Consider the following 13,195-nt stretch of genomic DNA (forward strand, 5'->3'; position numbering starts at 1 on the left):
AGGAGGGCAGATACCACCGAGTGAGCGTGCCTAGACCTCACACACTCGGGCCTGCTAAACAGGAAGAAATGAGAGAGGCTGACTTCCCGCTTCCCCATCTGAGACTCTCTGGAGTCAGGTCTGACCACTTGATATTGTTTGGTTTACACCACATTTTCTGTACATAAACTGAGAGCTGCAATACAGTTTTGACATATATTGTTGCATTGTTTGATTTTAATGTATTATCAGATGCTGAATTCAGAATAAGGGCATAAGAAGAGGTGACTTAGGACATATAACAACTATAACTTGTGCTTGAAACATGTATGTTGCTTAACATGCAGTTGTTACACATGGTGTTTGCATCTGTATTGGTAAATGCAGGAACTACAATATTCCTATAGGATGAAGTCTTGATTGTGTAAGTTTATGCAAATCTCATTTTGATATTATTTTCAGTTAAATGGGTAATTCATTTACTCATGACATGGTCACTAAGGTAGCCAGGGCCAACAATAGAACAATGAAAAGGCCCCCACCCTGTAACTCTTTGATAACAGCCTCAACCGTCTCCGCAAATTGATGTACAGAATTATACTAAAATGGAAATCCAAGGTTCGGGGCTCATGTTGTGGAAATGTAGACAGTTAACTGCGGGCAGTCTGTGGACCATTTGAAGCAGCATGAGGTCTCAGCTGAGTCAAATACTCTGCATCGCAACTTCAACCTCTATAGCTTAATAAACAGCTTAAGTGTGGCCTCCTCCCTCTCCTCCTCTCCTTGAAGTCCCTCCTGCTGGCCAGAAGAAGGATTTCGAACTTGACACAACGCACCGAACCCCCAACTGCTCCAGGGCCACCGTATCATGGCTGCCCTGCGCTCCCTCTGTGAAAAGCACTTTTGTGTGTTGTGTTACATAAGCAAGAGGGGCACAAGATGCTTTTCAAATCGTGTGATTGTATGGGACTGCATGTGATTTGACAAATGAAGTATCTTATCTGAAAGAAACGTGCTGTGTGAATCTTCAAGTTATGAGGCAACTTTCAATATAATAATTCAAAAAACGTTAAGTGCTCCAAAAGGCACACTATTTTCAAATGGGACTGTGTGTTTTACTAAGGTTATTATTGCCTGTGCAGATGTAAATTTGCACAGGCATTGTTACATTTGTGAATATGCAGTGTATGTTGTGAGGGAGTATGTGGTTTCCTGTATGAATAGTAAATGAAACCACGTGGTGTGGCGTTAAAGCGGACGCGTCTTTTGTTTCAATCAATCAAACCGGAGACGAGCAGTGAGCAGTTGAATCAGGAAATCGACGGTAAATAATGTCTTAGGTTTATGGAAATATGCGACGATTATTGTGAGTCCCATGGGCCTTACGTGTCTTAAACCAAAAAACGCGCCCAGTTGAGATCGGGCTTTAAAAGTTTGAGTGTGGAATCGTTGTATCTAATGTTCAGTGTATTATATTTAGACGGTGTGTTAGCTGTAGCGATGAGTTGTTAGCTAAATGAACCTCCACTGCTTTGTAAATTATAAACACAGATTCTTACATCTCTGGTCGGGGCGAATGTTGTTTTAATAACTTAAAATAAAACTTAAACTGCTTTATTGCATACCAGCTAACTGTTTAAGTTATTGTTATGCGGGTTAGCAAGTCAGTTAGCTTCCTGACAAACCATTATGGGAACAAAGAGCCATGGTAGTTAGCTGCTTAGCCAAACGAAGCTAACTGCTGTAGTGACAGAGGCAGAGCTAATAGCACGCAAACATAAGTCATTTTTTTCTTAGTTTTGTTTCCTCTTTTCTCCCTTGCTGGTAGATAGATCGGATGCGTTGGGTAAGTAGTGAATGTGATTGAGTAAATGGGCTAATGCTTAAATAAAAAAGTCCACAATGCACCACAACCTTGTTATGAATTGCTTTCCCCTTTTACTTTTCTTTTTTAAATATACGTTGAAACATTAGATGAGATGTAAATGTAAGTTATGGTTCAGATATAGCAAGTCCTCCATTTTGACATTTCTGCGCAGAAATGTTCATTTTGATATATGGTGGTGGTGTAGTTTGAAAGAGTAAGCTGGAGATATGTCCCCCATTTGCAATATTCTTCATATTTTTTCCCAATATGTGGGCTTAATCTGGTTTTATCCTGCAATGGGGGATCCATATATGGTTAATAAATGTTTACTTGTTTTCATAAAGGTTCTCCACAAGAAAAGTTAAGATGGTCTGATTTGGCTGTTGGTGTTAGTTACTTTCTGTCTGTTAACTAAATACATCCTCCTTTCACCCAGCAGCTTCCAAGTGAACAATGCCGCGAAAGAAAGTAACAGACATCTCTGGGAATGGAGGAATGAAAAAAAAGAGGGCTAGTGGCAAAAGGAAAGAAAGAGAGTTCAGCAGTGACGACGAGTTTGAGTACGAGCAGGAGAACAACAAGAAATCTGGAAAGCCTACCACGAAGCCTGGCCTCCAGCCTGTCACTGTAGCAGATGACATCAAGGAGAAAATAGTGAGTTGCAAATGATGTCAGAAACGAAATAGTTTGTAGGAAAACTACCAAGAAACACTTAATTCAAAATTGTAGTTATTCTGTTTTCAGTTCAATCATAGTGTCTGACAATGACCAGTATGAGATATTGGGCTATTTCAGAAGACTTGCTGGCATACAAAATGTAATTGTAATTCAGTCATTATTCAATTCTATTCTTAAATCTATAGAGACTTATTAGGGCAATGTGATCACAATGAGTAGCAGTAATCCAGCCTAGAGGAAATGAATGTCTGTGTTTTTATGCATAATTTTCACACAATATGGGCTTGATTTGTTTTTTTGCATAATGCAAGGGAAATATGTAATCCTTGAAATTTGTGAATTGAAGAATTTTAGAAACAATCCTGAAGGAGGCGCTGGAGGCCAGGGTAATGCCGTCCATAGTGGCTATGTCATTGTACAATGCATTTCTAAGGTGCTTGGTGCACAATTACCTCAGTTTTGTCTGCGTTATGTAGGAGAAAATTGCTGGTCATCCATGTCTTTAAGGCATGTTTGAGTTTAACTGAGTGGACTCGTCTCATTGATAGGTGAAGTTGGGTATCATTCACAACCATGAAATGTAGTCTACTTCTATTTTTTTGAATACACTAATTCAAATATGTTTTGCTGTTAATGTATCAATACTGAATTGGGATTAAAAAAATTAGTGTCATTTCATTTCATTCAGTATTTCATACCCTTTTTTAATTAGCAAAGCTACTTGTGTGAGATTAGTGAAAGAATTGCACTTTGTTACTGACTTTATGCGGTCTTTCTACAGAAACTTGAGTTACCAAAAGTGAAGGGTCAACTTCTCATCTTTGGAGCAACCAACTGGGATTTGATTGGAAGAAAGGAAGTTCCCAAACAACAAGGTACAAGGGGGGACAGTGGAATTATGGGTATTGCTAATAAATTATAATGTAAAACTAATTACTGATCAATTTACTGACTCATCACTGTGATGTGCAGCATGTAGATTGTTATGATATACGTAGTAAAGCATAGGGATGTTGGGATGAATAGTTTTCCTTTTTTGATTGCGCTCAGTTAATCAACTGAAAAAATGTATTGGGCACCATTGCGAAACATACATGCAGACTTGCTGCCTATTGGCAAATTTGGCCATTTTGAATGTCAAATTGACGACGTACATAAATCATAGATTTTACCAATAAGAACAACATGGAGGGGGCTCAGTAATGTAATGGGGTTGTTTCACTTTTTTGGTACACGGTGTGTTGAATCTGTGCAGGACACAATAAAATCAGTGAATATCAAATGTGTGATAATCTGTCATATGACTTTGAAACAATATCAGGACTATTTATTGTTTTTACCTCAGTAACCATTAGTAGTTTGCTGAAAGTTTTTCTGCAGTGTTAACATTTTGGACAGGTACCAGCACTTTTAGCCATGCTTGCATATACAGTATTGTAAGTAAAGACTATATAAAATATTAAGTTTTTTTTTGTTGAGTTCATCAAGCTGAAGCAGAATAAATCACAAATTGCCAGTGAATCTCCGTTTCTAACCTCGTGGTTAGCTGTGTGTGGGAAACTGTGGGAAGCTGTGTGTTTGTGGACAACTGAAAATCTCTCATGCATTCCTTTGTGCATTTAAATGTTTTTAAATTGCGTATGTTAGATGTTGTTGTAACCAATTCAGTTTCGATTCAGTTGTTTGCTGGTTTGCAATGAAATGTAAATGAGGCCAAAATACAAGAAAACTAACATAACCAGATATGGGACAAATATTGATAATTTGCCTTGTCTTTTTAGCTGCTTTTCGCAATCTTGGCCAGAATTTGTGGGGCCCTCACCGCTACGGTTGTCTGAATGATGTACAGGTCAGCTGTGTGGTTTCTGGTCCATGCTCCGCACACAGCCTCCTCATCACCACTGGAGGCAGCTTGTGGAGCTGGGGTAAGCATCGTGCTTTTCAGAAGTTTTTGTTGAAAATGTTGTTTACCTCAGATTTGAGAAGTCATGTTTCTAAAAGCTGATTTATTTATAAACTGCGCAAAACTTATACCGCGGTCCATTTTCCAGATTTGAGGAAATTATAGGTTTTACTAAACATGCCCCAAATCAAAAGTCAAATCTTTCATCGTAGCCAACATATATTGTGGGAGTAGATGAAAACGCACACACTTGGACAGATGGTAAGAAATTGCCTAGAATTGTAGGTTTCATATCATAAATATTTGGCTTTTTGGTTGTTTCAATTGAAGTTCACTGTAACACTTGTACTTCAAATTTGTTTATGGAGGAATTTTTCAATAAATATTCAAACCAAGTAGCGTTTTGCGCACGCTAATATTCTTATCTACGGGGGGGGGGGGGGGGGGTCCTGCTGAAATAGTTTGGGAACCACTGGATTAATGGATGTTTCACAGGAGACCAGAGAACAGAAGTTGATATCAATACAATTAAATGTAAACTAGTAAACTCAATGATTGTGTTGTTATTGTGCCATTTGTTGCAATCACAACTCATTTATGCACAAGGAGAACAATAGAGAATGCAAAAAGGTTCGCTTTGGTCAATGCTTTGCTGTGTATTTATTCAGACTGAACAGGCTTTTTCACAAGGCAATTATCCCTCAATATGTAATCATGTTCCAGTAGTTTGAACTGGTTTCTGTGTGGCTTGGTGTCCATGATGTAGTATTTTTACATATTTTGCACAAAGGAACAAAGAATAGGTCAGCCAAGATTAATTTGTTACTGGTAAATTGAAAATAAATGTAAGAAAACTGAGAAAGCTGGCCGATTTGTGAGGACAATGGAAAATGCATCGTAAATAACTTGTTGAGTATCTGAATCCATCTGAGACCGATTTTTTTCTCTTCAGGCCGCAATGACAAGGGTCAGCTGGGTCATGGCGACACCAAGCGCCAAGATGCTCCCAAAGTTGTTGAAGCCCTAGCAGATAAATTGATTGTTGCTGCGGCTTGTGGACGCAATCACACCTTGGCACTCACAGGTACTGTATGGGTCTTTAGTGTTCATTTTTTCACATTGTTTCTGCAGATACAGTGATGAAAGTGTGTGTACATGTGTTAAGGTTATATCGCCAGTGTAAACTCTACTACGCAAATTCCCACTATTCTGCCAAGCGATAAAGCTACCTTATAGCATTCTCTGCAACCCTTTGAACCTAGGACAGTTCTATAGGACTACCACCGCTCAACACTGTAATGTTTTTAGCCCTTCAACAACTCGCAGATAAGGGCCTGGTATTTCTTTAGCTTGCACATACAGCAGTGTTCATCAATCACACTTGGTGCGTTGTCTCCACCCTCCTTTTCATTTATACTATGAAGCTGTCATGACGCCCTTTAATTTGTTTATCAAAATAATTTACAACTATCATAACTTCTAATATTTATCATTAGTTTAGAATACAGCCTAACCCTTATCATTCAATAAAAAGCACCAGCCTTAACGCAAAGTCTATTTTGTGAGAGTTGGTTTGTGTTGATTTGTTTCTCTGCTATGCTTTTCTCTCCAGAGGATGGTGCGGCATATTCGTTTGGAGAAAACAAATTGGGACAGCTCGGCCAAGGCAACCAGACAGATGCTGTCCTCAGTCCAGCACCGGTACCTTTACTGTCAAATCTAGCAAACTGTGGCTGGAAATCCATTGTGTGAATTCATTGATATTGACATTTAGAAATCCTTCCACATCTTAAGCTTTGCTTCAGATGTCAATTACACATTTTATATGGCGAGCATAGAATTAATGCTCATCAGCTGTACCTGCTTCCCTCTCCATGGAGATTTGCTATGCAAGAACTTAAAATGTTGCCTTTGCTCCCTGTACAAGGCACTGAGTATGGAGAATGCTAACACACACATGATCGCTGAATCAGAAGAGGAAGGATCTGAAAGAATTCTTAATTTTATCTGACAAATACATGCTCAAACAGCAGACAATGGAGTGAATGAACCAAAACAAAAGTAGATCTCGTGATGGCACCTCGCTTTTAGCAATATGGAGCATTTGCAGCAATTATAGCTAGGGCCATGTTCGTTCGTTCATTCATTCATTCATGTTCATTAGAGGTAGAAAAGGCAAAGCAGAAGTTTTCCTTGAGGGTCCTACACAAAGAAGACCCAAGGGACCCTGCAACATGTCCTTTTAGCCCTTTTTTGTCACTATGCCAAACTTTTTTTACTATTTTGGGTTCCCAATCTCTAATTTCTTTACATGCCAAGTTGTTTTTGTTGTCATGGAGTAATGTGTTTTACCAGATGGGTCAGTTTTAAACCTCCCTTGTCTCACTCTGTCTCCCTTTTTAGATTTCATACAATGGCCAGCCGTTGGTGAAAGTGGCTTGCGGGGCTGAATTCAGCATGGTGGCCGACTGCAAAGGAAACCTGTACTCCTTTGGCTGCCCAGAGTACGGACAGTTAGGTATGCTCAGAACATGTAACCAGATCCACAGTCTTAGCATTTGGTCAGCAACATAAACTGTCAGAGAAACACTGTTTGTGCACTTTCGGTGATCAATATTATATCAGGCACAAGAAAGTACAGGGGTGAAAATATTCTTATCTACAGGAGGGAGGGCCTGCAGAAAATGTTAGGGAACCACTGACTTAAGAAATTTCAGGTTGTTCATCATATGTTTTGTAAAAAGATAGTTCAATGAAAGTACATTTGCAATATGAACCTGTACTTCTTTGAACTAAAACAAAGGGAAGTTGTCCATTTACATCCATTTATAGGTTATTATGCTATGATTTTACTAATCCGGCCCACTTGAGTCTAAATTGGGCCCCAAACTAAAATGAGTTTGACACCCCTGCCTTAGATAGTTCTGTGTAGTGGAATTATCTATCACTTGCGACACACAGGTTTAATTTAGATGTTTCTAAACCTAAGTATAATCTTTGTTGGCCGAATAGCGACCTGAGTTTTGTGGAATGTCATACTATGAAGGAAACGGACCTTGCTTTTCAGTAAGACAATCAGGTATAGTGTTTTATTTCAGGGGTGGATGGGTTTGGATGAAAGACTTGAGACAAACTGTCTTAGTGTTATGTTTCAAATGGAAAGCACTCAAACAAATGGAGCTGTGAAGCAGGTGGAAAATGGAAGTAATTTTTCTTTTTTCACAAATTTATTGTTGAATCTAACAAAGGGGCAGACACGTGGACATGAGACATCTCTTTCAACTTGATCAGAATTAGACACCTCCCGATGGACACGGCGAAGAGAACCAGAAGGACATAATCCTAAAATCCCTCATTGCGGTACAATCAAAAGTTAAGAGTGTAGCGTGTAGATGCGATATCACGTCCGCAGCCACATGCAGTCTTTCTTGACAAGTATCTGCATTTCTTTCTTTCATTGTTTCCCATGGGTGGCACCACATAAAAACAGTGCAGAGTGAAATAAAACAAAGTTTGCTATCCATTTTGTCATAGAAATCTTAATTAACATACCAAGGATTCTGATTTGTTTTTTTTTTTTTGTTTTAATGTAGGACACAACAGTGATGGGAAGTTTATTGCTCGTGCCCAGCGCATTGAATTTGACTGTGAACTCATTCCTCGTCGGGTTGCCATCTTCATTGAGAAGTCCAAAGATGGCCAGATAATGCCAGTGCCGAATGTGGTTGTCCGAGACGTGGCCTGTGGCGGTAACCATACGGTGAGGGTGTTTTTTTTTTTTTTTTCCAACAAATTCATGATTTACTGTAGGTATTACAGGTATACATTTTGCCGTGTTAAGATGGACCAACTTGTGAAATGATTTTCAGTCTTTCAAGTCTCTCATTGCTTGGAATCACTGTGTGTAGGACCATGACCTACAGTATGAAGGAGACACTGACACTGAGCAGTGATGGTTTGTATTCTCTACCAGTGTTTGGGTTAAGCCCATCGCATAAGCATTTAAATAATAGATAATGGTGGATGCCAATTAATTTTGTCCATTTTAATTTCAGAGAAACTTGGAAGTTTTTTTTGTTTTTACTTGAAGACTTTCGATCTGAGCCTCATCCGTGTGTTTGCAGCTGGTGCTAGATTCCCAGAAGAGAGTGTTCAGCTGGGGTTTTGGTGGTTATGGGCGCCTGGGACACACTGAGCAGAAGGATGAGATGGTCCCTCGCCTGGTCAAACTTTTCGACTTCCCTGGACGCGGTGCGAGCCAGATCTACACTGGCTACCAGTGCTCCTTTGCCGTCAGTGAGATGGGTAAGAAGACGAGACATAGATGTGTAAGAGTGGCCGCTTATTTGTCGTCGTTGTGATTTGGCTGCATGTAGGTGTGGTCTAAAGCACTGGCATTCAGTCTTTACCAGAACGAGAAATCAAAGGTGAACTAACTGATTAAGGCAATTTGAACATTATTGTGTTAAACAAAGTAGAATCAGAAATCAGGTCTTTTCATTTAATAGTCAAAAAAATGACTTAATGTTAATTTGCATCACTCAGAGAGAGAGAGATCTGATATACCACAGATGACTAAGTGAAGGATCTCTGTTCAAGCTTCTCTTTGTGAGTCCCTGTACATGTGCGGCTCTGATGAACCGTGTGTTACAGGAGGGTTATTTTTCTGGGGCGTGACCAACACTTCTCGAGACTCAACAATGTACCCCAAAGCTGTGCAGGATCTCTGTGGCTGGAAGATCCGCAGTCTAGCATGTGGGTGAGTGCTAACCTATTTCATTCTTACCTTCTTTAAGTACAGAGTGTAGACTTTATGTTGTCTGCCAGTTTCACTCATAGTTTGTTCAATTGTATTTAACTATGTAGGTATCCTCTATAGACTGAACATGAAACTTTACATGATGGAAGAGAAATTGAGTCAAAGTGAAATGGATTGCAGTATTTTTTACGATCGCAAGTACAAGCAAAAATAACAACAAAAATATCGTATTTAAACAAAGGAAAATGTTGCGCCTCTGTTTCGCCAAACCAAACACTGACGGGACACAGCGGAGCATCTCACACACATGGCGATTGTCTCCTGAGGTTTGGGGGAATGTATGCTTAGATGAACATACACAAAGGAGAACGAAGTACAGCCACAAAGAGAATTTTGAAGATTAAAGTTTGCACTCAACAATATATTGTGTTACAGTATTGACTAGTACAAGTGAGGTTAATCTCAAGAAACTGGACATGATTGCGAAAGCTTGAAGACCAATCCAAACGGCTTCTTCAGTTCTGACTCACTGACAGCCAGGATTTAACATCTGTGGAGTCGTTATCATGGTCCTGATAAGTCATTATCAGGTTTGTTGATACTCCTGATAAGTCCTCCTGGCTACTAGTCTTTGGAGTCCCATGTAGTCTGGTGTGATGACTGTTGTTGGGGTTATCCTTTCTTCTGTAACAATGTTCATTAGCGGCTAAATTGTTGTTTAATCTCTTGGGGAGGGATGGAACAGCATTGTGTATGGGTGATAAGGGATTGTTGTAGTCCTGTTCAAAGATGCTTTCTCAATTTTCACTTGGACTTAATTACTCTTTTAAACCATCTGTCCTTGAAAGAGTGTCCCTTGTGTTTCACCTGTAGGTGAACTGCTGAGTCTTGTCTTAAGCACTGATTGTTCTTAGTTGATTGTTTGTTACCATTACAGGAAGAGTAGTATCACTATTGCTGCAGATGAGAGCACAATCAGCTGGGGACCCTCGCCTACATTTGGAGAGTTGGTAAGGCCCAACTTTTGCATGTTTCATATGGTTTATTTCATGAAGTGCCAATCCAGCCATAATCTGTTCTGTGTTATGGCTCAGACATTCGTTCCATATTCACTAATAACTTAAGCCATTCTAAAAATATAAATAAGATGAATGAAGAATGGGGTTAAGAAACACAGGTTGTGACTTTGGTGTTTATGTCATCTGGGACGAAATTCTTGTACAGTTGCAGTACTTTTACGAAATGGACATATAGTATGAATACCTACAACGGACATATGTGGGATATATGATATATGATCGGCTCATGTGCACTGCCGAGGTGCACATGAGCAAGGCACCAAACCCCCAACTGCTCCATGGGCGCTGAGAAATGGCTGCCCTGCCCTCCTCTGTAGTGCATGTGTTTGTGTGTGTGATGTGTAAGAGGGGGTGCAAGAAAAATTTCAATTGCATGTAATTTGTGCGTGAATTCCACATGACAAATAAACTATCTTAAATCTTAGATATACAACAAATACGGGTTGTGCAAAACTACATAATGATAAAAGTGGGGGGCTGAAGGGGGCGTGGACCTCGGGTCACTCTGTCCCCACTGTCCATCTCAAAACCTTGAGGTAGACGCATTGAAATGTAACTAATGGATAGATTTATACTAATATATTTATACAGATAGAATGCATGGCTTCCTAGCAGGACAGGTCTTCATCTCTACAGGACATGCTTCCATCTTAAATTGTGTAAATAGCATACCAACATTAAAACTGATCATGCATGGTACAATGTCTAGATATTGTAAGCACAGATTGTTGCGATGTAACAGCACTGATTCCATCGGTTTATATTTTCAAAAAGGGATATGGAGACAACAAGCCCAAATCCTCTACCACTGCCCAGGAGGTCAAGACCTTAGATGGCATCTACATTGAGCAGGTAATTAAACCTTTCTTTTAAGTGTCATCTGTTTCGCTCAATGTCTCCTTTGGTGGTTCAATTCATTCACAGAGTAGTGTATTGAGACCGTAATATGCTTGGGTGTTTGCAGGTGGTGATGGGTTACTGCCACTCTCTGGTCATAGCCAGACAGGAAACTCAGCAGGAACAGGAGAAACTGAAAAAGCTGCCAGAGTACAACCCCCGAACGATCTGATCAGGTCTCAAAGCCAACTGCCTCAACCTTTTCCGCTGGAGCAGAGACCAGCATTGTTCAGCAGAAACAGTTGCCCTGTTCAGTCAGTGTTGGTCATACCATTGTACTGTTGCGAGTCTTAAACAGATCCACACATCTCAACTACTAGCCAACTGGTTTTGACACCAATTTAGACTTTGAAATGTGAAAAAATGTGCTTGTACACCTCTGGATCGTTCAGGCAAGACATACACAACCCACTATGAGAACCTGCAACTGTTTGCTATAAGCACATTCTTGAGTTTTGCTTCCTTGTGTTTTTTTTTTGTTTTACATACTGAAATTAACTGAAACATCCATTCATTCCATTTGTTTATTGTTATTTGTTGGAGTATTTGACATCATCTAGGTCATTGTCACTTATGGGTGCTACAGTCTCAGTCTTTTTCCACTGAGGTGTTTTGAAAGTTCAACACTCCATACCTGTCCCTGTCTCTTTTCTTATTTGGGACATGGACGACCTGTTCTTTGCTGGCATAAATGCCAGTATGTATTCAACTGTACGTTAGGTTAACCTGATGAAACAGACCAGTCTTCACCTGCCAATACAATCAAGATGCTAATTTGCAGCATGTTGTTCTAAATTAGATGTTACATTCCTTTTCCTTTTGTTGACTTATATATATTGTTCTGACATTTGTTTCCTTTTCTACACTAGTTTGAGTATTTGCCATTCAAGCCAAGACAAATGTTTCTGAAGCATTCTGAACTTAATGTATGTCTCTGCTTAGCCTGTTTTTTTTAATAATTCAAATGGTAATTAAAGACTCATTTTCATTTGTGTTCCAACATTCTCCATTTGTGCACAGCAGGGGTCGGCAACCTGTAGAAGGGGCCTGAGAAGTATTGTCTGGACATATTATGTTGAATTGATACTATTTGTTTCCAAATTGGAACAAGCAAATCCAAAACTTTATCCAATTGATGGCCTTTGTGTATGGAGGATTAGGGTCCCCAGCCAAACTGAAGCCAATCCCAATGCCAACCTCTACCTACTAAAGATGATTAAGAGGTCTTCCATTGGTTGGTATTCGCTTTTGGGGTAAACCCTATGCACCAACCCTATGTATCAGTTATTAACATTATAGAATGTCAAATTTTTTCTTTTCCTTCTGTGATTTCCTTTCTTTCTTTTTACTCATGTAACAAAACAGCCTCACACACACACAAACAAAATATAAACAAACATTTCCTTTCAGAGACTCTGAAATCTTTTTAAGCAACCAGTTTTGTTCGTATTCAAGTTAGTACAGTCAGTATTTCAGCTTTCTAATTTTTTTGTTTCTCAAAAATGTTCACACTTTGAGGAGCTACAGTAACCATGGTTCTCATACAACAGAGCAGATAAAAGCAAAGAAAGTCTTCAAACTTACACCCTCTGTGTGATTGTGGTGACTCCCTCAGGATAGCAAATTACTTGAACAGCAAGTATGGTGGGGGTGGGGGCTGCTCTGCCCTTTAAGGAAAACACTAAACCTCAAAATGACATTGAGTTATAGTAGCCCCATTCGTCCTCGAAACTTTGTTCACTTGAAATATTCCATCCCTTCTGGCATCTCTACAACGTAACCACAAGAAACAACGTACACGTCTCGGCCATTCACCAAACAGTCCAATCAAAAACTCACTATCAAACACCCGTAGTAAATAAAGGTCTCATCCTCAGGCGATATACTGTATAACAGATGACAAGCTCTTTCCTGTGTCTCACTGAAATTTTGCCAAAAGCTCTGGATTATTTTTTGTTAAATCAATCCATTCCTGTCAGATATTCAAATATGGACAAACCTCTCAGAGACACTGTGGATGCATGTTTGTTTGT

General features: G+C 39.5%; 1 protein-coding gene across 2 annotated transcripts; it reads left to right on the top strand.

Moving 5' to 3' along the window:
- Positions 1 to 1,221: 1,221 nt before the first annotated feature.
- Positions 1,222 to 12,150, top strand: rcc2 (regulator of chromosome condensation 2). 2 transcript variants are annotated; one of them, XM_076166245.1, is made up of 13 exons: positions 1,222 to 1,303; positions 2,286 to 2,500; positions 3,306 to 3,399; positions 4,306 to 4,449; positions 5,380 to 5,511; positions 6,040 to 6,128; positions 6,831 to 6,945; positions 8,021 to 8,187; positions 8,552 to 8,732; positions 9,081 to 9,186; positions 10,124 to 10,196; positions 11,040 to 11,117; positions 11,230 to 12,150. In XM_076166245.1, exons 2-13 carry the CDS (start codon positions 2,300 to 2,302, stop codon positions 11,332 to 11,334), a joined length of 1,485 nt encoding a protein of 494 aa, XP_076022360.1. In that variant the 5' UTR covers positions 1,222 to 1,303; positions 2,286 to 2,299; the 3' UTR covers positions 11,335 to 12,150. The 2 variants fall into 2 exon arrangements, with proteins under 2 accessions (XP_076022360.1, XP_076022361.1); XM_076166246.1 differs by having other exon boundaries at positions 1,239 to 1,303; positions 2,283 to 2,500.
- Positions 12,151 to 13,195: the final 1,045 nt, after the last annotated feature.

The sequence above is a fragment of the Genypterus blacodes genome, unplaced genomic scaffold (genome assembly GCF_046128005.1).
Source record: "Genypterus blacodes isolate CSIRO-AG114 ecotype Tasmania unplaced genomic scaffold, CSIRO-AGI_Gbla_v1 ptg000156l_1, whole genome shotgun sequence".
Taxonomy (NCBI): domain Eukaryota; kingdom Metazoa; phylum Chordata; class Actinopteri; order Ophidiiformes; family Ophidiidae; genus Genypterus; species Genypterus blacodes.